This window comes from Amphiura filiformis, chromosome 12 (genome assembly GCF_039555335.1).
Source record: "Amphiura filiformis chromosome 12, Afil_fr2py, whole genome shotgun sequence".
Taxonomy (NCBI): domain Eukaryota; kingdom Metazoa; phylum Echinodermata; class Ophiuroidea; order Amphilepidida; family Amphiuridae; genus Amphiura; species Amphiura filiformis.
Window position 1 is genome coordinate 4,695,579 of NC_092639.1, and position 27,681 is coordinate 4,723,259.

The 27,681-nt window shown below is 38.4% G+C and overlaps 2 protein-coding genes across 2 annotated transcripts; both read left to right on the forward strand.

Annotated features, from left to right (window-relative positions):
- The first annotated feature begins 2,426 nt into the window (after positions 1-2,426).
- On the forward strand, positions 2,427-6,570 carry LOC140165568 (NLR family CARD domain-containing protein 4-like). The gene is made up of 3 exons (XM_072188855.1): positions 2,427-2,658; positions 3,846-4,552; positions 4,693-6,570. The coding sequence occupies exons 1-3, from the start codon at positions 2,427-2,429 to the stop codon at positions 6,568-6,570; spliced, it is 2,817 nt and encodes a 938-aa protein (XP_072044956.1).
- A 10,681-nt stretch (positions 6,571-17,251) lies between these two features.
- On the forward strand, positions 17,252-23,751 carry LOC140165687 (uncharacterized). Its single transcript, XM_072188990.1, has 4 exons — positions 17,252-17,730; positions 19,709-19,876; positions 20,827-21,211; positions 22,926-23,751. Exons 1-4 carry the CDS (start codon positions 17,290-17,292, stop codon positions 23,747-23,749), a joined length of 1,818 nt encoding a protein of 605 aa, XP_072045091.1. The 5' UTR covers positions 17,252-17,289; the 3' UTR covers positions 23,750-23,751.
- The last annotated feature ends 3,930 nt before the right edge of the window (positions 23,752-27,681 follow it).

Below are 27,681 nucleotides of genomic sequence, written 5' to 3' on the forward strand. Positions count from 1 at the left end.
TTCAAATTACATGGTCAGAAGTGTTCAAGTTTTGATGATTTTGATGTTGGAGGAATCCTGAAGATGATGTTATGGTTCAAGCCATATCACCATGGTGATCAGACTTGTGTGGACAAAATACAGAAGGTAGGCATAAATACAACTTATTCCATATCATATCCTAGAGCTTTGTAGCTTTGTGAATATGTTATAGTATTAGACCTCAACCATTTGTCTGAAATGGGGAACAGAATTGACATTATAAAGCATTATATTTGCTTCCTAGATGTGCATAATAGTGGATTAATGAGCCTCAAATGACAATATTACTGGTTAAGGCATTGTGTGAGTGAAGGGGGGGGGCTACAGTCTGGCCTATCTACATCACTTGTCATTGGTACTTGACGGTCCTGGGGAAGTGTGTACCAGTAAAGTAATTCTGAAATGTTGGCCGTTATGTCAATGAAGGCTACTAAAGGGGAGTCACTCCCGTGACATGATTGACAAGAACCCTTGTCGGTGCACTGATGTTTTTGTTGGTATATTCACAAATTTGAACCGCCTGTTCTAAAATCTGTCTACATTATAATATAGCACCTGTACAAAAACAGGTTACTCTAAATGAATGTGGATCATAAAATAAATTACTTTAAAATTACGTGCAAAACATGAAATATTTTCTGCTGTTTGTTTGGTTAATTTTATTTGAGGGTTGCAGTAATGAACATTTGGTGATAGAAAAATGTAAAAAATATGGGGTCTTTTGGTGAGAGACAAGACTTTTGGATCTAACCCATCGTACACATCACTAAAAATTGGAATAGATTGAATGAGTAAAATATTATTTAAAGAACTTCTGGTGAACAGAATAAGATGAAAAACAGCTGTAGTTTTTGAATAACCATAGATTATTCAAGAAGTTAAAAAACTAACCATTCTTGCATCCTATTTTTGAATTAATGTGAAGTTGTTTGTTTGTAATTTTTAGGTAGTTAACATCCGGAATGATCTGTCTCACATGAAATTGAAAGACAAGATGCAAGTCCCTGATGTTCAGATGAACATATATTTTGACGACATCAAAGACTTGGTTACCAATCTGGAGAGCCGATATCCATGTTTGCAAAAAGGCACCATTTTGACTCTGGTGAACAAGGTAATTACTCTATTTGAAAGAAATTTTCAAGTTGGTATTCCCTGCAGCTTCAGAGCTCGGGCTAGTTTCACTAGGGATATATCACCATTTCAGTGCAAGAACATCTTATATGCATTTGCGTCAGGTTTTCAAGAGAAGCATTTTTCCACTCCACCTCACTTTCTGAAGAAATCCTATAGCTATGTGGTATGAAATATCAATTCAAATATTTGATGAGAGAACCTCTGTATATCAAGCATTTTTTTATTTTTTTTTAAAAAGTAGGTGAAAGAAAATAATGTGAACTCTGTATCAGATCAAATGGGAGATTTTATTTTTGATTAGTCAGAATTTTTGCTTTCAAAATAACTTTTTTTTTCTTTTTCTTTTTTTTTAATTCCATGTGCTTGGAACTGGTGGAGGGAGCTTTCAAAATAACTTGCTTTCAGGGGCATGGGATGCATATGCAATCCCTCTACTTCTGTTAGAACAAAAATCACTGAAAATGAACCTAATTTTGGCAAAAAATGTGAACTTTTAATCAAATTTTGTGATTTCCCACCATATTTCACTTCCCCCATATTGCCCCCACCCCAACAAATTCCTGGTGCAATGAACATGCAATTATGTAAACAATGTAAAAAATAAGCGCCCACCTAAAATGAATTTGTTAAGCGCTCTGGGTTGATAATTGAACGGATACGGTATACCATTTTGCCCTCCATGAATGACACTCGCACTCAAAATCTATAATATCTTTTAGTTTTTACAAAAAAAAATCTCTTTGGTTTTAACAAAATGTCAGATATGTTACACCCATTGATAGCCGCCTAGTTTTGGCCTCTAAAATGTACTATAAAAATTACATTTGCAGATATTGACTTGGGATGATGAAGCATATATATTGAATTGAATTGTGATAGTGGCCTGATGTGCTCTATAGTTTTGTGTCATGTTATTTGCATATTTATGAATATTAATGAGCTTATTAACATATTGCATATTATTTGTATTTACAAACCTTTGTTGTTTACACACCTTTGTGTGCCACCTTAATTACGAACCGCTTAATTCTAGTTAAAAGTAATTTATACACAATTTTTAATTTGTGTACACTTTTGCTGGGATCACTGAATGGGCTTTTTAACTTATTTTTACTTTCTGTTACAATATTGAACACACAGATACACAAATCAGATGTGACAGATGAAAGGATAAGAAGAGCCATGCGTCCTCTAACAGATGGATTGAAACAAGCGCTTCAACAGGAACTTGAACAGACAATTCAACAACACATCAAAGACTTAAGATAATGATAGAGGTGGGTAATTCAGATATAGCGGAAGCACTTCAACAACAAACCAGTGATCTGCAGCATTGTATAGCAGAAAACATCCAAGACCTGAAGCTGTTGATAGAGGAAGGAAATACAAGGGGAGAAGCACTTCAGCAACAAATAGAAGATATGCAACATCGTTTTGAAGAACACACCCAAGACATCAAGCAGATGGTAGAGGAAGGAATTGCAAAGTTGGCTAGTGAAAGTAAGTAACTATTGTAGGGCAGGGTTTCTGAAACTTTTTTCCTGTGACCAATATATCATAAGAAAATATGGCATCTACAGAATAATACATGTTACCAAAGCTAATGTGATATATAGATCACAGTGCATATCAGGTCTGAGCTGACTGTCAGAGTTGAGTGCTACCAGAGTGCTGAATCTAGATTTGCATAAATATGAAGATATGAAGCAATTTCAGATGCAAAAATCAGATGTGGCAGTTGGAAGAGCAATGCATACAGTCACAGATATCGATGGATTGCAAAAACACAGATTTGCAGTGTTGTATCGATAATCCAAGACACCAAGCTGACTGCTTAGGACAAAGGGAGCAGAAAAACTTCAAAAACAAACCAAACATCTACAGCATTCTATAGACTTGAAGCTGGCAGTAGACATGGTAAAGGAAGGTAATGCAACAGCAGCAGAAGCACTTCAACAACAAATTTCTATTTTGTATCTCATTTCAAAATCACACAATACCTCAAAGAACTCAAGAAGATAGTAGAAGAAGGCCATACCAATCGTAAACAGTTCATAGAAGATCGGAACCAAGACCTTGAGGACGAAATTACCAAGATAGCAGAAGCTGCTATTAGCAGACGACTCCAACCAAATAATAAGATTCTATCTACATTAGTACATGGTTTATTTCAAGGTTTTATGTGGAAATGTGAAGCGGGATGTTTATTTGCTCTATTTAGTTGGATAATGCTATGGAAAAGATGTCCAAATGCATGCATGTATATTTTGTGCTGGAATCCATTAACATTGGTCAATGATAGCAGAACTTTGATTGTATTGTTATTGTTATGTGCTTTGCAAGACTAATCTGCTACAAGAAATCTTCTATTATTTGTATTCTGGTTGGTTTCTGTTGTTTTTGCAGGTTAACACGTCTGTCAGCTTTGGAATTGGTCATTTTGGCTATCAAACTTAACCTACTTCTGTGCCTACATTTCTATGTTTCTTGCCCCCCTCTGCATACCATATGGGTATCACTTGTTTCCCCACATTAAGTATACCTTGCTCTTTTCTTTCAGTTATTCGCATATTCATGGTATCCTCTTGTATCATTTATTGATCATTCACATGTTTTGTGTCCTCGTAGTTGGATTCACCATTACCTACTTTTAATGTTAAATTGTTTTAATTTTTTCCTATTTGCAGATGAAGACCAGTTTGATGTTCAAGCTGTAAAAAGGCAGTTGATTTCGGTATACAAACAGACAAGAAGTCAAGTCCAGTTAATTCCAGGAATGCCAGAAGAAGAGTGTGCAAGTATAGAAGATATCTTTGTAGATATGGAACTCTGTGAACAACAAATCAAGACTAGTAGGGTACCACCTAGAAACCTTCAATCTTACTGTGATATTCTTAGTGTAAAAGATAACCAAGAGCAGATTATGAAGCATATTCTTGTAAGGGGGAACCCAGGGTGTGGAAAATCTACACTGATTTCAAAAATAGCATATGATTGGGCCAAAAATGAAGATCCGCAATCAGTCTATGCCCAGTTTCAGTTGGTGTTTGCCATTGACTTGAAAGAAGTTCCTTCAGGAGCTGATCTCTTTGATGTGATACAAGATCAGCTTCTTCCCAAAGTTTCCAGGAAAGGTCTAGAGAAGTATATAGAATGTCAGGCTGAATCTGTGTTGTTTTTGTTAGATGGATATGATGAAATACCTTCATCATTTCCAGCTGGTTGCAATGATTTCAAAGGTGTTCTTTCTAGTAGCTTTGTCATTATGACAACAAGACCGCACAAAGTTTCTGAAGTCACCAGGAAATACAAGACACACTACACTTGTGTGGATGTCCTTGGATTACCTAAAGCTAGCATGTTCAGATATGTGTGTCAATTCTTCCATGTTCCTGTAGAGTTTGTTAACTGGTTCAATAGGCAGAGAGGAATTATCCAGCCTTTGCACAATACAGAAATAATTGAACCCCATAAAAAAAAAAAAAAGGGACAAAAAGTGCAGCATCATTAGTAACCTATATATCAACATCTGAGCATTTGCGTCAAATTTGTCGTTATCCAATGATTTTGACCATGGTTTGTTTCCTGTGGGAGGACAACAAGGATCTATCATTGATTTTAACCAAATTATACTATGAAGCAGTCATGCATGTTGCCAAAAATCGATGCAGTGTAGATAGTGATGGGGAAATTGATGTCCGAAGTATCAGGAAACGTGTAGATAGTCTTTTATTGAAGATAGGCAAGGTTGCTTTGGATGGTTTGTTGGTAAACAAACTTCTTTTCACAGTAAATGATTTTGATCATGATACCTTGAATGATGCATGTGAGGTAGGGTTGGTTACAAAGGAGAGGAAACGCTCCAAATTGAACCCGGAGATCTATGTGACATTCATACACAAAACCTTGCAAGAGATGTCTGCTGCTTATTACTGGGCTAGCCTAGCAGGATTGGATGAACCGCTATTCCTCTCATATCAGGAACAAATTGATGATTTGGAAGATAATGAAATGATACTGAGGTTTTGCTGTGGAGCAAGTTTGAGAGCAGCTGAATTGATTATACCTTGCGTAGTAGATATGTCCCGTTCACTCAGGGATTATATTAAAAAGTCAACTGAAGAGGAATGCTTTCTTGGTAATTTTTCCAGGGAGCTAGATCCTTGTAGATTACCATTGTTTTTGCTCTTTGAAGTTGATCATGACATCAGCACAGATAAATCAGAGCAGCTTCATTCTTTGATGAAACCATTAGTTTCCAAGTTGGAAATTGCACCAACTTGCCATGAAGTATTGGGTGAGCTGTGGGCTGTTCTGAAAAGTTTTTCTGAAAAAGCAAAATCAGAACCTGAAAGAGTGACGTGGTTTGAATTGGTGACAGAGGTCGTCATTGTAGCTGAGTCAGGCTATTGGAAAGATCTGCAGAAAATCCCAGCATTGATATTGGCAATAACATGTATGTCAAATTTGAAAACACTGGTTATTGATGGTAACATCGGGCATGACTATTCTTGTTTCTTTCAAAACATGGCTGATAGTTCCAAAGCCAGCACCTTGTTGAACAAGTTAGTTTGCCGATCATTTTGTTTTCTCCCCCAGGCAATGGCTGATTTCATTTTGCAGCAGAAATGTCTTACTACCTTGGAGATAGTGGGATTTTATGATGGCAAAAAGAAGGATCCAGAGGAGAACCTAGTTGATGCAGTTGTAAGCACTGTTAAATCCAGTAGATTGAAGGTTTTGGTGTTAGATGAAATGAGCATAAATTGCAAGAAAATATTTGATATGTTGTCGGATTCAGGTAGAAAGGTACCACTTGTTAAACTCTCCTTGCAGCATAGTAGGATGTTGGATGGTAGCATTCAGAGCTTTGTGGGAGCTGTCAAGTATCTATCTGGCTTGCAGTGTTTGAACCTTCGCCATGTTTATAACAAGGAAGATCCTTGCATTGAAGAACAAGACTTCAAAGTGTTTGGTCCAGCATTGAAGTTTGTTCAGAACTTGACAGAGCTTGATCTGTGTGGCAATACTATAGGGGATTCCATGAAGGAATTGAGCCAGGGTCTGAAGCATCTTAAGAAGCTGAAAGCCCTGCTCTTACATAAGACCAAGTTGACAAGTGCTTCTGTTCCTTTCTTACCCTTTGAATGTTTACTAAACTTGAGAAAGCTATCCTTAGGAGGAAACAAGTTTGGCAAAGGTATTGCTAAGTTGTCAGAAAAGCTGACATTCCTGAAGAATCTGAGAGACTTTCACTTGAGTAGTGCTGATCTGACAGATGAGGATGTTGCTCTATTGCCATTGTCCAGTTTCAAGCATTTGATCTCACTTGATTTATGTTGCAATGAACTGTGGTCAGATGGACTCTGTACCGTTGCTCAACAACTCAAGTCAAGAATATGCCTAAATTAAAAATATTACGCTTACAGGGACAAAACAGCAATTTTCCTGATGAGGTAGTGAGAGGTATCCGTCATGCCAAGGGTGTTGAAGCATTACTGAGAAATAAGAAGTATGTTTCAAATTTGACGGTCATGTTTGTGCCTAACATCTATGTGTGTCGCAGTGACTACTATAAGTCACAGTTTCTTACTAGTTGTAAGAAGCTGCATTTTCAGGGAACCGTTCAACATGAAGGTCAAGAGTTCACTAAGCTTGTATTCTCTCTGTAATGTACAGATAATCATGGAAGTAAGAATGCAGGTGTGTTACATATCAGTGATCATATTAATTGTGCATGCTATGTTGTTAGTGTTAATAGTGTCACAAATAACACTGTTTAGTTATGCAGTGCTTTAACATGTATCACTCCAACTTAACTGTGGAATGCCAAGTTATGTAAATAGCTAATTTAGAGTTAATTTGTCAAGACCAAATAAAAAACTTAAAAAGTTTTCTGCAGACAGTTTCACCAGAAAACTTCTGGCTTTCAAAAAGCATTGATGATGTTATTGATCCATCTGCATTTGAGCGGGAACCTGGACCGAATGTTTTGGTTTTACCAGAAGTGGTACTCCAGCCTTCTGTCTTGAATAGAGGAACAAAGATTTGACTTAGAAAGAATGTCTCCTCATTGGAAATTTGATGATGTTAACTTTGATAAACCTGAAGTTGTACCTACGCATTCCTGTCTGCTGTCTTGAATAGAGGATCCAAGATTTGATTTAGAAAGAATGTATGTGTCCTCGTCTCTGTTCATGATCTCCTCTCTTGCAAATCCATATTGATTCTGTGGCCCATCTTGCTCTGCGACTTTCTTCTTTGTTTAGAATTGATGAACTCTCCTAGTATATTACATACATGTATGTGGTGTTTTTCTATTGCATACATGTATGTGTTTTTTTCTTGACACATGATCATTAATTGGTGATTTTTTTTTTCTTTTTCCGTAAATGATTTTGTTCTTTTGGAGCAGGTGTATTTATGCTGGCTAACTTTCTCTGTTGTGCTCACTCATGCAAATGCCAAACTTTTTTTAGTCTCAAAGATGTATGTTTGTTTGGGGGCAATTTTTGCACAGGATTTTGTAAACGCAATTCATAGTTCTTTTTTTCTAAACAAGCATCTTTTTGATGGGCTTCATCAGTACCTAGAAATGTTGTGACTTTTCATAAAATGGCTGATCTTTTCCAAGATGCCTGCTATGTAAGCAATTACAACATTTGCTTGTATCTCATTTGCCTTGTCTTTTCTGTTTAGTTTATTTGTTACCTTATTTGCTCTGTACATTTTTACTATTTATATAGTCCAATCAGGGTAGCTGCACCCTACTAACACTTTCTTGATTTGATTTTCATCTGTGATCTTATCGTTTTCAGCGGTGATGATCTTTTCACCTCTGTCTAGCAATGTACATATGAGACCTAATCTGTGGTGAAGGTGGTGGTGAGAGGAGAATGACTAATATGTATTTCTGTGTGTCTGTTTCCTATAAGCAAACACTATCACAGTAGGTTTTCTGATGATCAAGGAATGGAATTTTCCACCATCCTCTGTTTCGATACTGATGATGTAATTATTGGATATTGCATATCCTCTAGTTGCTCTGCAAATGTTGTCAGTGATGTTGTCTACATTGTGCTGTTCCAGTTGAAATCCATACACCCCCTATGGAAGCCCTATAATGTTATTTTGGTAGTAGGTCAGTGAGATGATATGTCAACTTTGCCCGTCCCCTTGAAAATTGTTCCCAGTATGCCACTGATTGATTGGCTTGGGGTGTGAAATTTCCTTTTGTGGGGTAAGGAACTGAAACACCTGGGTTTGACGTACTCCACACAAGAACGGGATCCACATTAACCCCATGAGAACTACCTGCCGATTGGCCAAAAAGAAGTTTTCATTATCAATTCGACCAATCGGCAACATTGTTAGAATAATTTCACCATGCAAAAAATTCGGGTGAATTGTTTGCAAAGCTCCATTCTGATTGGTGATTAAAATGATGATATCCATAGGCGTAGATCCCGGGGGGGATGGGGGGATTTATCCCCCCCAATATTTTGCCAGGGGGGATGCTCCATACAATCATCCCCCCCAATGTTGACGCCTGAATATAGGTTTCTGACCAAATTAACCTCATATTTGCCCATTTTAGCCCCAAAAGTGCAAATTTTCGCGCGCTTCGCGCGCATTTATTCCAATTTTGCACCATATTTCATTAGTTAAGCTTCAAAATAGTAAATTTTTTCGCGCGCTTCACGCGCATTTGTAACATCAACTTATTCTGTCGCCAAAAGGTGCTGGATTCACTATTCTTCAAGAATTTTTTTCAACACCATCCCCCCCATGTCAAAAAAGAAATCTACGCCACTGAAGATATCATGTAATTGACCAAGCAGAAGCAATGTTAGATCGGCAGGTAGTGCTCAGGGGGTTAATGTGATGTATACATGCGATCTCCCTGGGTGCGCATCCATAATAGAAAGTGTTACACTGCATTTGGATTCGCATCTAGGAAATATCCCATATAGTGAGTGTGTTTCTTGTTAGTGCGTTACAGTGCGTGTATCATGCGATGGGGTGCAGGTATGTGTATGGCACTCAGAACACAATGCCATTGGCATGCACAAGAGGATATCGCATTGAAACGCATCCCAGGAGTGCACATTGATGTGGATCATGTTTCACTTGTAGAGCAATACCATATTTTGTCAAATAAACGCCCCCGGGGGCGTTACATTTCCCCAAGGGGGGGCGTTTATTCAAGGTCTATTTTAGAATGATAATTCCCGTTAAAATCATTAGGTAAACTTAAAACTCACGCTAAAATGACGAAATATGAACTAGAAACACTGACTTCTGGTTCACTTTGATTTTCGCCAATTATTGACGCTATTATCGACCATGTGGGCAACTTGGTAAGCTTACTACACTAGATAGCATGGAAATATCAGCATTTTTGAAACATCTTGGTTGAAAAAAGTGGTGGAGGCGTTTATTTGAGGGGGGCGACTATTTGATGAAATACGGTATGTTCACTTTGCTTTCAAAGCTCAAAAGTATTATAATTGTTAAATGCAGGTGTATCTGTTAAACACAGTCATGTACAATGAACATCTATATGTAATATGCAATACCAACAATGTATTTTGTTTAAAAAAAGAATTGATATGTATTATGAGCCTCTCAAAAGCTGTATTGAAATAAATTGAACTGAACTGAACAAGTGATTTATACCACTTGATAGATAGATCTTGAAGTGCAGAAAATGTACACAATCATCAAAATCCTGTTCCCACAAAATCAGAAGAAAGTTGCGCATTTTTATTTTGAGTTATGTGCAGATTCATAATCTCTGGATCATAAACTTTGAAATGATGTGTAACTTTTTGAAGAGGTTCATTGGGTTTGTAGAAACTCATACTATAAATTTAATCTTGTCAAATCCAATTATATTTTACTGACCTGCTGTGCTGACAGTTTCGACCACCTTGGGCGATGGCTATCTTCAGAGGGATTTTTTTCGATCCAACTTCTGTACACCAACAGAGAGTGCACCAGCGCACCAGAAGTGGATATTGTATGTGACTAAGATAATGAGCAAATTGTGATAGTACTTATGTAGGAGAAACTGGGCATCACTTTAAAACAAGACATTTCGAAAGTAGCTCATAGTGAAGGAACCTTTACTCACCAAACAAGAAAACATTAATGGGACAGTGAACAATCCAAATCAGCGATTGCGGACCATGCCATTCAACAAAATCATGTTATCAATTGGAAAGATGCCCAAGTTCTCAAGAAAGAATGTAATTCCGGAGCCCGCCATATCAGAGAAGCAATCTGGATAAGGAAGAGAGCATTGAACACCATGAACAGAGATGATGGGCCCATTATCTTAAGTCACATTATATACAATCCACCTCTTCACACTGGTGCACCCTCATTTGGTGTACATAAGTTGGATCAAAAAACATCTGAATATGTCCATCACCCAAGATGGTCGAAACTGTCAGTAAAATATAATTTACAAATATTGACAAGATGAAATTTATATTTTATGTATAATAGCTCCCTCAATTGGTCTTCAAAGTTCAATATTTCAATGAAGAATTCTTTTTTACTTTCTATTGCCTGCTGACAGGGCCGTTCCGACCATTAGGCCAGGTAAGGCGGTCGCCTAGGGCGGCAAACACAGAGGGGCGCATAAAAAAAGGGTGGGGGCGAAAAAAGAAAAAACGGGAATGGAGAAAGAAAAGGGAAAACATTAGGGCGGATAAAAAGAAAAAATGGGCAGTATACAAATAGGTTTAATAAAAGTTAAACTGATGAGTTTTCAAGGCGGGTAACTCCCCTTAACACTCTTTTGATATGCTTTGGTGGGGCGACAGGGAGTGGCTTTGCCTAGGGCGCCAAAATACCTAGGAACGGCCCTGCCTGCTGACATGTACAATGAACTATATTTCCTTTTCTTCCATGGTGACTTTGCTGCTCATTTGAGAACAGGTCATGATTATTTATCTATTGGGTAATTTCACTGTTAAATTCAGTAAAAGCATCCAAACATAAGAATTTTGGAAGTCCCTATTCTTTTGGAAATTGGGCTATTTGAGCCTTCAGGTTGGATGCCTTGCCCATCGCTCTTCAAAAAGCAGCGCATCGCAATAATTCAGCTTAAGCTGTTGGCATCATTATAGGAAGGTACATTGATATATATTTGAAAATCAAATTCTTTCAAACTTAAGTATAACATAAAATGCTGTCCCTTTCATTCATGCAAAAACAATACATAAATGATTCTTGTAAATGTGACTAATTCCTCATGGAATTACTGACATGCAGCCCGATATTGGTAGTCTACAGTGTTTTTATTAATAATAATCATCATGATCATGTAATATATTGATATCAAATGAAAGACCCATTTTTTTATATTTCTCATTAATATATTGAAATTAGGAGTTCCAAATCAGTGTATTTCTGAAGATATCATAAAAAACTGTCAAATTAGTCTCAAATGTGGTATAGACATTGTCAAGACTAATTCAACAGTTTTTTGAAGATATCTTTAGCAATTTGGAATGCCTAATTTCAATATGTAAATGAGAAAACATGTTTTGAGCTTTCACCTGATACTAAATTCTGCTTTTTGATTTGGTAAAGTGGGGGATGAGGCTTGTCAAATGGGTCATCCACTTTTAAAGCCATAATGTACGATTTTATAATATGAAATTGATTAATTTTTTTCAAACCGGATTTTTTTTTGTCTTTGTAGGTCAACAGTACAAAGTTCGACATAAATTCATGAAATTATGACTTTATGTCCTCCCATAGAACTGTATGTTAAATGGCCAAAATAACCAGTGCGATTTCTTTCACTTTACCTTGGTATTTCAGCTTTAAATGGACAGGAACCCTTCCTGGCAGTTATTACTAATTAATATTATTTCAACATTTTGAATGAAGAATAACAAAATTAAAATTTAACGAAAATTGTACATTAAGGGGGTACTACACCCCTCGATAAATTTGTGTCTATTTTTGCATTTTTCTCAAAAACTAATAACACAGTGGTAACAACGTTATGTATATTATAGGGGCAAGGAATCCAATTACTACACTGGAATTTCAGTGACCCAAGACAAGCGGTTTGTTATTTATGATCAGAAAAAAGGTACCGCTAGGGTGTACCTCGTTTCCTATCATATATACTGAACCGCTTGTCTTGAGTCACTGAAATTTCAGTGTAGTCATTGGATTCATTGCCCCAATAATATACATAACTTTTGTTACCAGTGTGTAATTATTTTTTGAGAAAAATACAAAAATAGTCACAAATTTACCAGGCTTAAGGCCAGAGTAATGGAAGACACATTCGTCCCACGACCGAATTTGAGATTTTTGATATTTATCAACACTAAGATGTATTCTTTCACTTGAAACTGATAAAATACAACTTGCTAATATTTATTCGTATTTTTGCTTGATTTATTTCACTCTTTTCAACTCTAAAAAGTCACATGGCTCAAGACAGCTTAGTAAATTGGCGGAAATAATGAGTCAGAAATGCTTGCTGAATCTGCGAAATATTGTGATTACTGCTAGCGATTCGCGTCGTGTGACGCTGGCGCAACTCTGCGCCATATGTCCAACGCAATCAAGGCGCATTCGGTATGTTGTTAACGCCAGCAAATGTGGTGTAAACAAAACAAAATTTGCAGTCAAAATGCCACTTACATTTTTTAATTATTTTGAATTTTGGCGCACTGAAAGCAGAGATTATAGATTCATTGGTGCAAAAAGAGGCATATTTAGACCATGCACCAGATACAGCTTTTACAAGTGTGAAAGTCTTACCGTTTTAAAATTTAAGGATGTTTTGTGTATAATTTTGACATTTTTTTACTAAAACGTCGATTTCTCAGAGTTCACTTTTGACAATATTGCGCGATTTTTGTGACAAGATAACTCGAAAAATATGCAAGCAAAGGGTAAACTTTTTGCACTATCCTTTAGAATACATCAAAGTCTAGGGAAGGTTTTTTCATTTTTTCAAAATATTTGTTTTAAACAAAAATATACACCATTATGTGCAATTTTAGCTTAATAGAGTGACAAAATGGCATTTTTCACATGTTTTTTTTCTTATTTTCGAAAAAAAAAGACGAATTTCAAAAAAATAAAAAAACCTTCCCTAAGTTCATGTCTCTTCTTCATGAAAAGCTAACTGAATTTTTTTTACTCCGAACGGATTTTTTTCCAAGTTGTCACACAAAAATTGGGGTAAAAAAGTGAATTTTTGTGATTTTTTCAAAAACTTGAGATTTTTGAACAAATCTGACGTCACCATGGGATTCCTTGACTCATTTCCTTTCCAAAAATGTATAGTTTTATATACTTTGGACATACAATTCAGAAATAATGAAGCTCGAAAAGGTCCATGTTCTCTCCCATTACTCTGCCCTTTAATAAGGCTTTAAGTTCAAGTCTACAGTTTGTGCATCAATTGCTTGCTGTCATTCATATCATGACTTATATTTACAGGTGGGGAATATATCACACAAAGGGAACAAGTAAAGGTAATGTAATTATTATTTGGGGTAGTGGAGGTATATTTATAAGTGCTGATCACCCCATCCTTGGCCAAGTGGTTCTTCATAGAAATGATCTGTTATGAGTCAAATAGATGTTTTCAGATCAGGTCATGCATAGCACATATACCTCCACCGCACTGTTCAGGTGTGTAAGATTTATAGCCTGTGTACGTAAAATATGATTTTAGGCAAGCGGCACCATCTGGTGTAGCTGTTTGGTTTGATGAAACTGCCTTTGATCTAGAAAGAGATTTTGAAAACCTGAAGTTTGGATTATGCAGAAACTGTGCAGATTATTTCTGTGATCAATGATTTTTCCATACTGTGATGTATTGTGCCCATTTGATACTCGTTCCCAAATCTAATGGGAAGTGATCGTTTGTCCTATATTTATAAGCAATGTGGTGAGGTGCATGAAATTATATGAAATTGAAAAGTTGATTGATTGGTATGTAAATGTACAGTTTGTTTTAGTTACAGATATCAGAAAGGTAGGTACTGTCACAGAACTGTTGCCAGGAAGCAGATTCCTTGTGGCTATATAATTATACTTCTTATGTTGCAGTACTGGATGTTTAATGTTTGAATTCCCCTATGGGTGCTTTCTCCATGCATGGGGTTGACTCACCCAATTCTGCATTCTTGTCATGAAGGAAATGGACAGACAAAAGACAAAACGAATATGACCAAACATGCTCCTGATTATCGACTAACATTAATTGGTATGTGTGGCTCATCAACATAAGAGGACTTGATCAGATCTACCAAAGGGCAACTGGAGGCTAGGAGTTGTAGTACGTACTCCACCCAAGTCCTTGATGCTTCTGAAGATGATCCTACTGTATTATATTGTATGGTGAAACATAAACTGGAACTGAATAAACTGAAACTATACCATCTTTGTGGATGGTTTCTTTAGCATGAGGAAAGATGGATGTGACAAAAGTGGATAGAGCAGGTGCTTGGTCCATCACAAGAATAGCTTAATTGCCCATTGTCAGACTTCAATTGTCATCATCGAGAGTGCATGGTAGCAAATCTCCAACAGACGAAGAAGACAGACCTGCTTTTGATTTCTGCTGCACATATAATCTCAACCAAATCAAGGGCTACCCATCAGTGTGGCATTAACTGCCTGAACCTCATTCCCAATGCTCCTAACTTTTCCACACCAGCTACCATTGATCACAATATAGGAACATCAGATCACCCATTATACTTGTCAAAACATTAACAAAATTAAGATGCAAATACCTTCGCCAGTATCAAAGGTGACTCCGCCAAGGCAAGTTTGGCTGTGCAATAAAGTTGACTGGAATAGATTGAGAAACCATCTTGCAGCAGCTCCATGGAAGAGTCTTCTCATAAGAGACTGCCCAGAAACTTGAGAATGTCACTTTTTGTGAAGCCACGCAAAAATTCATACCACAAAAGAAGACCAACTCTTTTGAGAAGAAAGGACAAGTTTTTAAGAAAAAAACTTCATGTGAATTCAATTAGAAGGATCTGCATTGTTACTGGTTTTGTGAGATGCAATGATGATAGAAGTAAATTAACATGATCTGAAATGATAAGAAAAGAAGTTTTTAAGAAAAGAAACTTCCTTTGAATTGAACTAGAATGATCTGTATTATGCCATTTACTGTTTTGTGAGATGGAACAGCAATGATGATAGAAGTAAAATTACTAACCTGATCTGAAATGAGAAGAAAGGACAAGTTTTCAAGAGGAGAAACTTGCTCTGAATTGATCTAGAGGGATAGACATGGATGTGAACATACAAAGATTCCTTCCACTGGTGGGAGCACTACTCATTGGATAATCTTTTCAGAAATGCAGTGTTCTCTGATCATAGTGGATCATCAAAATCACATTGTCAAATGGTTGAATACAGGAGATTCATACAGGTGACATGCCTGGACATAGTCTGCATGATGAGAATAAACTGCGAGATTTGCAGTACATGGTTTTTGAAGCATATAATTATGTACATGTACAGACATACAAATATCCGGGGGGGGGGGGTCACTCCCATTGTGGCCTGTACACCATCCGCGATAATAAAAATGCGTAAAAAGGGTAGTTTTTTGTGGGTCTAGGCACGATACATGCGTATCGTGTTTAGGGTGTCAAAAACATGAAATTTTTTTTTTAAAGGGTAGCAAAATTGCAATTGCTAATACGCGGAAATGAAATTTGATGCAAGGAATAAAATCTCTGTTTAGGGTGTGAAACCTGTTTAGGGTATCGTTTTAGCGAAGAGTTAAATCCTTGTTTAGGGTGCTTTTAAAAAGTTGATTATCGCGGATGGTGTACAGGCCACAATGGGAGTGACCCCCCCCCACCCGGGACAAATATTCAACCTGTGGTACAGCATTAATTTGCTGATGACTGCATTGGATTCACACATAATGAACTGTTAACTCGGTGAATGATGGCTCCAATACATAATAATGGTGTTGGAAACCCAATTTAATGCTTTCTACACTAAAACAAGGACTTAATGCAAGAAGACTCATGTATATAGCAGTGGCTCCGGAACTGGGGATGATCCCCCAATAATGTTGGTGTGTGTAACTTATAAATGTTTACATGGACCTGACTATCTGACAGATCTACAAACCATCCACCAGGAACATGCGCTCATCTTCCCAACTCATCTCATCATCTGTTTCAACTCATTCTTATGATACCCTCACCGATCTTTCTGCAAGGCATCTGCTGAACTTTGAAAAGTGCCTCTTCATCAGAGGTGTACTGACCGGGGGCAGGAAATTGGCCCACTGGCTCAAAATACCGGGACAAAATTGACCGAAAGTTGTTATGTGCAGTGACATAGCTAGGGATTGTGGTGCAAGGGGGTCGGGATACAGAATGGTACCCCCGCATTCCTGAAACAATTGTGCATGAAAACTAACACAATTACCACCAATTTGGTTATAATCAAGTTAAATTTTGATTTCAAAATGACTATTTATTTTGAAATGCTTGCGAAGCGCCTGCAAATTGTAACTTTCACCACTTACAGGGGGTGCAGAATTGATCTAGAAGGTGCTGAATTGGTTGATTTGGTATCCCCTCTAAGATGATGCACAGGGCACATGACCTCCCTTTCCCCCTAGCTATGCCACTGGTAATGTGCATCTTTCATTGCCCTGGTTTTAGGCCTCAATTGGCCTAATTTGGAACCACATGAGCAAATGTTTGTCCCGGTAAAGTCATTTTAGTAGCATGGTGATTGGGGAAGATTTGGACTTTCCCCCTTGGCCCAGTGCTCTTGGTACGCCCGTACTCTTTGTGTCAAAAACTATTGACCAAATAGTTGTTCAAGGTAACATATTCCAAAAGTTTGATGACAACCTGTAAACAAAAGTGCTTTTGTTAGGGGGCAAGACCCCCTCCCTCCCTCAAAATGTTGAAAATTCCAACCCAAAACAAAAGATTTAAAAGATTTTCAGTTGTGATTAATATCAGTTGCATACATTTTGAAGTACCTCTAGTCCAATATAAGTGAACCAAAGAATTCATTTGTTTATTTTTTGTTTTTTAACAGGTGATCAGTAAGCTGCCGCATTGGGCTTAATGTCAAATTACTATGGGTGATACTACCAACTATGTAAAGATCCATGAAGCAGTTCAAGCATTTAGTGAATGGAGTCTTCCGTCCATTCAGGATTGTGTTGAACAATGGCATAAAAACAAACAAAAGAAATTACCATCATCATGTCAGAAGTTAAAAACATGCACACCAAATAAGAGTCCTCAAAAATCTAGAGCTTGTCAAAGCTGCATTGACTGGGGAGATGCTGTTAAGGCAGAGCGTTATCCTACAGGTAAAGATGTTGAGTGGCAGAATCTTGATGCATCATTGCTGCATAAGGATCCTGTGGAGGTTGCCAAAGGGTTTGTGTTCAAATTACATGGTCAGAAGTGTTCAAGTTTTGACGATTTTGATGTTGGAGGAATCCTGAAGATGATGTTATGGTTCAAGCCATATCACCATGGTGATCAGAATTGTGTGGACAAAATACAGAAGGTAAGCATATATGTGACACGATCTGGTCCATGGAGGCCATAGGAGGCATTTTTGAAAATTGAGTTACTGTAATTATCACTTTACACAAACATTAGGCCATAGGCGGCGGAACCGGGGGGCAGTGGCCCCTCCACTTTTTTGACTGGGGGGCATGGCCCCCCACTTTTAACCCATAATGTGCTGTGTGTAACATGTCTGCGTGAACATAAATAATCAAATCTCTATTCTAGACCCTTAACATGCTTAAGAAAGTGTAAAAATGATGCATGAAATGGCTTCAATTGGACTTTCCTTTTGCAAAATTTCCAACTCCCCTGTGTTAATACACAGTGTGTAGGCCTATGGATAAAAAAAATTCCCCTTTTCACTTCTGCTTTGGACACCCAACACTAAAAGCAATAATTTATACAATAATAGTGAAAACGAATGGCTTCAATTTGGGCCTTCATTTGACCCATTTTCGGTTTTGTTCACAATAATAGTGCCAGAATAGTCCACCAAATGGCTTCAATTGGGCCTTCAGTTTGCAAAAGTTTCTCACTTCTGAGGGGGGGCACATCCCCTCACACACCTCTCATGCAGCATAAGCGACGATGGGATGAAAGGCTCATGCCATTATTTACATTTTTACATCACCCTGACTGGCCCCCCACTTTCAAAATCGTTCCGCCGCCCCTGCATTAGGCTATGATATACTGAAAACACCTAAGTTCTAGCATACTTGGTTCGAAGGTTATGAAGTTTGTGATGTCTTTATTCTTATGTATTTGTTTTGTATTGTTTTTTAATCCATATTTTTGCCTTTATCTCAATTTCAAATTTGCCAACTTTGGCCTCCATGGACTAGATCGGGTCACAAATACAACAGATTCTATATCATCCGAATTCTTTGGGAAACTGTTAAGAACTCAACCATTGTCTGCAATGGGTAACAGTATTGTTGTGTTGGGAAAAATGGGAAAGTTGGGTTGGTCGGTCGTTGTTTGTTTGTTTATAGTTTTTAAAAATCGCCACAAATATTAAATAATGCTTTTTTCATTGGGGACATTTGTCAAATTTGAGTTGACTACTGGATACTTGTTAGATAATCAATTTAAGACTAGTCTTTCAATAAAATATTAATTTAATTGAAAAACATTGATTTTTTAACATATCTGTGAAAAATCGTCATTCCAAAAAAAAAAAAAAAGCAATCCTAATTTTTCAGGATTTAGGATCAGTTGCTGAGGGTGCAATGACACAACAATTATTTTGGCTTTATTGAGCGCTTCCAGAACTGCGCATAATAGTGAAGTTGATGAGCCACAAATGCATAAATGTAAAAAACATAAGGGGTAGTTTGGAAGAGGCAGACTTTTTGACCTAAATTAGGTCCCTGTCTTTGTTAGAGACTTTGTTACAGTTGTTTCCAATCAGAGTAACGCCTGATTGTTGCTTACATTTGACTGTCCTGTAAAAATACCCTCACCTGCCATCTAAGGCAACCCCACCACCAGATCACTTGGTCTAGATGAAGTTTTGTCAGTGTTTATCTTCCTGATTTCAGGTGTTAATTTCCTAGATATGCTTGACCAAAAAAATGCAAGTTGAGTGTTTGATTCGAAAAAAATTAGACCTTTGGGTGACAGATCAAAGAGGAAACAGGAAAAATGGTGGGTGTTTGGATGACAGCACTGCTGAAAAGGGGGATAATCTTAACAGCCCTTACATACACATCACCTCAAAATGGGAGTGCTTAATTGAGTAATTGAGTAAAATACCAGAACTTCTGGTGAACATAATAAAATAAAAAGCTGCTGTAGCTTTTGAATAACCATAGATCATTCACGAAATTGTAAGTTGTAAAAAAACTAGCAATTTCTTGAATGCTATTTTTGAATTATAAGGTTGTAAAATTTAAATATTTGTGCTATGATATTGATTATCGATCCTTTTATTTATTTATTGTTTGTTTGTTTTGTTTGTTTGTAATATTTAGGTAGTAAACATCCGGAATGATCTGTCTCACATGAAAGTGAAAGACAAGATGCAAGTCCCTGATGCACAGATGAACAGATATTTTGACGACATCAAAGACCTGGTAACCAATCTGGAGAGCCGATATCCGTGTTTGAAAGCAGACACCATTATGACTCTGGTGAACAAGGTAACTCTATTGGACCTATTAGTACCCCCTTCTCTAATTAGCAGAATATTTTGGCGTTCCCTGCAACTTCAGAGCTCGGGCTGGTTTCACTAGGGATATATCGCCATTTCAGTGTAAGAATAACTTGTGCATTTTAGTAGTTTTTCAAGAGAAGCATTTTTTTACCTCTGTCCGCTCCACCTCACTTTCTGACGAAAGTAGCTATGTGGTATAAAATATCAATTCAAATATTTGATGAGAGAACCTATATCAAGCATTTTTTTTAATTTTTTTAAAAAGTAGGTGAAAGAAAATAATGTGAACTTTGTATCAGATCAAATGGGCGATTTTAATTTTCAATTATTCAGAAATTTTGCTTTTAAAATAACTTGCTTTCAAGAGCATGGAAGGCATTCCCCCTCCCCCAACTTTCATTAGAACCAAAATCAATGAAATTGAACCTAAATTTTGGCAAAAATGTGAACTTTTAAGCAAATTTCCTGATTTCCCACCATATTTCACTTCCCCCATATTGCCCCATGCCAACAAATTCCTGGTGCCAGTGCCACCACTGTTATATCTATGTGCGTTTCATATTTTTACTGTTTCACAAACTATATTTATGCGCTACATACGATAGTCATGCAGAAATTCGGGGAGTTTCGCAAGAACATCTTGTGTGCATTTAAGAAATTAGATGTTCCATAAAAAGTTAAAACTTTTGGATATAATTCTAAGCTATTTTTCTTTATAGTGTACTTTAAAAGCTTCAAATGTGTGCAATGACTAGCATTAATAATTTTCACAATCTGAAAAAAAAGGTATTGTCACCCAAAATGTGACATACAATGTTTTTGCACGTACCTGGGATGACATGTGACCCAACATAATGAGTAAATGAGATGTAAGAAATTGGAACAATAAGGCTTTAAACTTATTTTCTACTTTCTCTTACAATATTGAACACATAGATACACCAATCAGATGTAACAGATGAAAGGATAAGAAGAGCCACACGTCCTCTAACAGATGGATTGAAACAAGCACTTCAACAGGAACTTGAACAACAAACCAGAGATTTGCAGAATTTCTTTGGGGAACGCATCAAAGACCTTAAGAAAATGATAGAGGCTGGCAATTCAGATGCAGCTGAAGCGCTTCAACAACAAACCAAAGATCTGCAGCATTGTATAGAAGAAAACATCCAAGACCTGAAGCTAATGGTAGAGGAAGGAAATTCTAGGCATGCAGAGGCACTTCAGCAGCAAATGGAAGATTTGCAACATCAGTTTGAGCAACATACCCAAGACACCAAACGGATGGTAGAGGAAGGAATTGCAAAGTTGGCTATTGAAAGTAAGTAACTATTGTAGGGCAGGGTTTCTGAAACTTTTTTATCCTGTGACCAATATTTCATGAGAAAATATGACATGACCCACAGTCTACAGAATAATACATGTTACCAAAACTAACGTGATATAAAGATCACAGTGCATCTCAGGTCTGAGCTGACTGTCAGAGTTGAACTATAACATCACTTGTTAGCTACCAGAGTGCTGAACCTAGATTCGCATAAATATGAAGATGTGAAAGGGACAAGCAATTTCAGATGCAAAAATCAGATGTGGCAGTTGGAAAGAGCAATGCATACCGTACGTATAACAGATATCGATGGATTACATGTAGAACAGGCACTTCAACAAAAACACAGATTTGCAGTGTTGTATCGATAATCCAAGACACAAAGCTGACTGCTCAGGACAAAGGGAGCAGAAACACTTCAATAACAAACCAAACATCTACAACATTCTATAGAAGAAGACTTGAAGCTGGCAGTAGACATGGTAAAGGAAGGTAATGCAACAGCAGCAGAAGCACTTCAACAACAAATTTCTATTTTGTAGCATATCATTTCAAAATCCCACAAGACCTCAAAGAACTCAAGAAGATAGTAGAAGAAGGCCATACAAACCGTAAACAGATCATAGAAGATCGGAACCAAGACCTTGAGGACAAAATTACCAAGATAGCAGAAGCTGCTATTAGCAGACGATTCCTACCAAATAATAAGAATCTATCCATATGGTTTATTTCAAGGTTTTATGTGGAAATGTGAAGCGGGATGTTTATTTGCTATATTTCATCGCTGTTTTGACATATTAAGTGTCGTATGACGATTGTTGGGCAAAATGAGTTATATAAACTTTCAAAATCTGTGAATGAAACTCTTATATATTTGCAAAGTTTTGAGACCTAAATGTAATTAGTTAATGAGATATGGCACATAATTAGTGTGATACGACATGGTTTTTATTTACACCCCCGAAAAACGTCATTCTGAAATTTTAACATATAGTCGTAACATGATATGTCGCTATAGGCCACCGTGTAACTGCAGTTGCCTATTGTTTTGACATACTGTCGTATCACATGACGTATCATTATTAATACATAGGTTGTCAAATTATGCATGTTTGGCATACGGTCGTATGAGTTTGCAGATTAATTACTTCTAATTAGTGAATGAATAAAAAGTATATGTTGAGAACAAAGACAGATATATTATTGATTATATTCTGATAATAATAAACATATTTTACTTTGGTGCTCTCCAGTGGGTCTTAAAAAATGGGAAAAACTTTAAATGCGATTTTCTCAAAACTGCATTTTTCGTCATACAACAGTTTGTCAAAACAGCTTCGATTTAGTTGGATAATGCTGTGGAAAAGATGTTCAAATGCATACATGTATATTTTGTGCTGGAATCCATTAACATTGGTCAATGATAGCAGAACTTTGATTGTATTTTGCTTTGCAAAACTAATCTGAGATTACAAGAAATCTTCTATTATTTGTATTCTGGTTGGTTTCTGTTGTTTGTGCAGGTTAACATGTCTGTAAGCTTTGGAATTGGTCATTTTGGCGATCAAACTTAACCTACTTCGTGCCTACATTTTTATGTTTCTTGCCCCCTCTGCATACCATCTGTGTTTCACTTGTTTCCCCACATCAAGTCAGTATACCTTGCTCTTTCCTTTGTTAAATTGTTTTAATTTTTTCCTATTTGCAGATGAAGACCAGTTTGATGTTCAAGCTGTAAGAAGGCAGTTGATTTCAGAATACAAACAGACAAGAAGTCAAGTCCAGTTACTTCCAGGAATGCCGGAAGAGTGTGCAAGTATAGAAGACATCTTTGTAGATATGGAACTCTGTGAACAACAAATAAAGACTAGTAGGGTACCACCTAGAAACCTTCAATCTTACTGTGATATTCTTAGTGTAAAAGATAACCAGGAGAAAATTATGAAGCACATTCTTGTGAGGGGGAACCCAGGGTGTGGAAAATCTACACTGATTTCAAAGATAGCATATGATTGGGCCAAAAGTGAAGATCCCCAATCAGTCTATGCCCAGTTTCAGTTGGTGTTTGCCATTGACTTGAAAGAAGTTCCTTCAGGAGCTGATCTCTTTGATGTGATACAAGATCAGCTTCTTCCCAAAGTTTCCAGGAGAGATCTAGAGAAGTATATAGAACGTCAGGCTGAATCTGTGTTGTTTTTGTTTGATGGATATGATGAAATACCTTCATCATTTCCAGCTGGTTGCAAAGATTTCAAAGGTGTTCTTTCTAGTACACTTTTCCCTGACAGCTTTGTCATTATGACAACGAGACCGCACAAAGTTTCTGACGTCACCAGCAAATTCAAGACACACTACACTCATGTGGAGGTCCTTGGATTACCTGTAGCTAGCATTTTCAGATATGTTTCTAAATTCTTCCAGGTTCCTTTGAAGTATGTTGACTGGTTCAATAGCCGTATAGGAATTCAGTCATTGCCTAGTGCAGAAATTGTTGAACCCCTGCAAACCAGAAAAATGATGCAGAAAAGGTAGCATCCTTGATAGCACAAATATCAACATCTGACCATTTACTTCAAATTTGTCGTTATCCAATGATTCTGACGATGGTTTGCTTCCTGTGGGAGGATGACCAGGATCTTTCATTGATTTTGACCAACTTATACCATGAAGCAGTTGTCCATGTTGCCAAAAATCGATGCAAAGAACAGATGGATGTCCAAAGTATCAAAAAATGTGTAGATAGTCTTTTATTGAAGGTAGGCAAGGTTGCTTTAGATGGTATGTTGGTAAACAAACTTCTATTCACAGCAAATGATTTTGATCAAGACACATTGAACGATGCATGTGTAATAGGATTGGTTTCAAAGGAGAGGAAACGCTCCAAATTGAACCCGGTTATTCATGTGACATTCATACACAAAACGTTTCAAGAGATGTCTGCTGCTTATTACTGGGCTAGCCTAGCAGGATTGGATGAACTGTTGTTCCTCTCATATCAGGAACAAATTGATGCTTTGGAAGATAATGAATTGATGTTGAGGTTTTGCTGTGGTGCCAGCTGCAGAGCAGCAGAATTAATTTTACCTAGTGTGGTAGAAAAGTCCTGTGCACTCAGAGATGACATGAAGTCAAAGCAAAAGAAGTGCTTCCTTGGTCATTACTACAAGGAGCTAGATCCTTGGAGATTGCCATTGCTTTTACTGTTTGGAATTGATCATGACATTTGCACAGATAAAGCAAACCTTCACTGTTTGCTGAGTCCATTGGTTTCCAAGTTGGAAATTGAAGCAAATTGTCATGAAAGAGTGGGTGAGCTTTGGGCTGTTCTGAAAAGCTTCTCTGAAAAAGTAAAATCTGAGCCTGAAAATCAGACTTGGTTTGCATTGGTGAAAGATGTCTACATAGTAGATAAATGTGGTGGGAAAGGAAGCAACATTTTGGGTCGTAGTCAGTTTTTAAAGGATTCAGCAGTGGCAGCAGCAGTACCTTGCATGTCAAATCTGAAGTCACTGATTATCAACGGAAGCATGATGCAAAACTGCTCTAGTCTGATACAAAATATGGCTAGAAGCTGTAAAGCCAGCACATCATTGACTCAATTTGTTTGCAGAGAGTACGATTTCCGACCGCAGGCAATGGCTGATTTTCTTTCCCGTCAAAAGTGTTTAACTATCTTGGAGATTGGAGGAGAAGGAGGAAAGAAGGATCCCCAGGAGATAAGGAAGATAGTAGATGCAGTAACAAATGCAAATAGGTCAACCCCTCTGCAAGAGTTGATATTAGATGAATTTGCCTTGAATCAGTATGTGAATTGCCTAAAGCCGCTGATTCCACACCTCCAGGTGCTGCAAATTTCACGAGTTTATGTTGAAGGGACAAATAGCTGCAAGGATATACTTGACATGGTATCAAGTATGAACAAAAAGTTGCCCCTCGTCAAACTCTCTTTGCAAGGTAGTAACAAGGATGATGCTGGCAAGAGTCTTGCAGAGGCTGTGAAGTATCTTCCTGATCTGAAGTGCTTGAATCTTCAGCATGCGTTTAACAAGAAAGAACCTGGCTTGAAAGAACAAGATTTTAAAGTCTGTGGTCCAGCACTGAAGCATCTCCATAACTTGACAGAGCTGGATCTGATTGGCAATACCATAGGGGATTCCATGAAGGAATTGGGCCAGGGTCTGAAGCATCTCAAGAAGCTTCAAGTGTTGCTCTTGCATTACACCATGTTGACAGGTGACTCAGTTGAATTCTTACCCTTTGAATGTCTGCCAGACTTGACTAAGCTATGGTTGGGAAGTAACAAGTTTGGCAAACTGGGCAAAGGTATTGCTAAGTTGTCAGAAAAGCTACAATACCTGAAGAATCTGAGAGAACTTCAGTTGAGTTGTACTGAACTGACAGATGAGGATGTTGCTCTATTACCATTTTCCAGTTTCAAGCATTTGATCTCACTTGATTTATGTGGCAATGCACTTTGGTCAGATGGGCTGTGTACCATTGCACAACAACTGAAGAATATGCCTACATTGGAAATACTACAATTACATGGACAACAGGAAAGTTTTCCTGATGAAGTAGTGAGAGGTATTCGCCATGCCAAAGGTGTTGAAGCATTACTGAGATACGGAATGTATGTTTCAAATTTGACCACCCTGTATCTGCCAGACATCTATGTTTCTAGAATTGACTATGTAAAGTCACCATTTCTCACAAAGTGTGTCAGGTCCCAGGTTTTTCAAAATATCAAAGGCATCTCACATGATGGACAACATTTGAAACTTCGTTGTTGGCTACCTAACTTCCAAGAGCATGCCAAATTGCTGGCACAGGATGGTTGAGGCATATGGGTAAGATTCAACAAGTGCTGTACTCTTTTCCAAATCCAATGCCTACCACATTTAAAGATCAACTTTTCTTCTTTCAGTTGACATAATCCTTGGGTAACAGAATATGAGTATACACTTCTCAGATTAAATGAGAATAATTGTATGTTCTCTATTGGTTATTACAAGGCAAGCTTTTCAGATTAGGGATGGTAACTTGATGAACATTCAGACAGCCACGTGTGCATAGTCCTAAACAGCGTCCACGTTTGGAGGAGATCTCACTGGGCCTGTGTGTAATTATCACTGGGCCTGTGCGTAATTCTCACTGGGCCTGTGTGTAATTCTCACTGGGCCTGTGCGTAATTCTCACTGGGCCTGTGCGTAATTCTCACTGGGCCTGTACATAATTCTCACCGCGCCTGTGCGTAATTCTCACTGGGCCTTGCATAATTCTCATTGGGCCTGTGCGTAATTCTCACTGGGCCTGTGTGTAATTCTATTCACTGGGCCTGTGACTACGCACTAGGTCTGTGCCTACTCAGTGGGCCTGTGCGTACTCACTTGGCCTGTGCCTACTCACTGGGCCTGTGCCTACTCACTGGGCCTGTGCCTACTCACTGGGCATGTTACCTACTCGCTGGACCTGTGCCTTACTCACTCAACCTGTGCCTACTCACTGGGCCTGTGCCTACCCACTGGGCATGTGCCTACTCACTGGACCTGTGCCTATTCACTGGGCCTGTGCCTTACTCACTGGGCATGTGCCTTCTCACTGGGCATGTACCTACTCACTGGGCCTGTGCCTTACTCACTGGACCTGTGCCTACTCACTGGGCCTGTGCCTTACTCACTGTGCCTGTGCCTTACTCACTGGACCTGTGCCTACTCATTGGGCCTGTGCCTTACTCACTGGGCCTGTGCCTTCTCACTGGGCATGTACCTACTCACTGGGCCTGTGCCTTACTCACTGGGCATGTACCTACTCACTGGGTCTGTGCCTTCTCACTGGGCATGTACCTATGTACTCACTGGGCCTGTGCCTTACTCACTGGGCCTGTGCCTACTCACTGGACCTGTGCCTATTCACTGGGCCTGTGCCTACTCACTGGGCATGTGCCTACTCACTGGGCCTGTGCCTACTCACTGGGCATGTGCCTTACTCACTGGGCATGTGCCTTCTCACTGGGCATGTACCTACTCACTGGGCCTGTGCCTTACTCACTGGACCTGTGCCTACCACTGGGCCTGTGCCTTACTCACTGTGCCTGTATGCCTGTGCCTTACTCACTGGACCTGTGCCTACTCACTGGGCATGTGCCTTCTCACTGGGCATGTACCTACTCGCTGGGCATGTACCTACTCACTGGGCATGTGCCTACTCACTTGGCCTGTGCCTACTCACTGGGCCTGTGCATACTCACTCGGCCTCTGCCTACTCACTCGGCCTCTGCCTACTCACTCGGCCTGTGCCTACTCACTGGGCCTGTGCATACTCACTGGACCTGTGCCTACACACTACGCCTGCGCCTACTCACTACGCCTGTGCCTACTCACTGGGCCTGCGCCTACCCATTGGACCTGTGCCTACTCACTGGACTTGTGCCTACTCACTGGGCCTGTGCCTACTCACTGGGCCTG

Coding starts and splice junctions, on each gene's coding strand:
- LOC140165568 (XM_072188855.1), top strand. CDS start 2,427: ATGATAGAGGTGGGTAATTCAGATATAGCGGAAGCACTTCAACAACAA. Junction 2,659..3,845: donor TGCAAAGTTGGCTAGTGAAA/GTAAGTAACTAT, acceptor TCCTATTTGCAG/ATGAAGACCAGTTTGATGTT. Junction 4,553..4,692: donor GTCAATTCTTCCATGTTCCT/GTAGAGTTTGTT, acceptor TCAACATCTGAG/CATTTGCGTCAAATTTGTCG.
- LOC140165687 (XM_072188990.1), top strand. CDS start 17,290: ATGGGTGATACTACCAACTATGTAAAGATCCATGAAGCAGTTCAAGCA. Junction 17,731..19,708: donor GTGTGGACAAAATACAGAAG/GTAAGCATATAT, acceptor TGTAATATTTAG/GTAGTAAACATCCGGAATGA. Junction 19,877..20,826: donor TTATGACTCTGGTGAACAAG/GTAACTCTATTG, acceptor TTGAACACATAG/ATACACCAATCAGATGTAAC.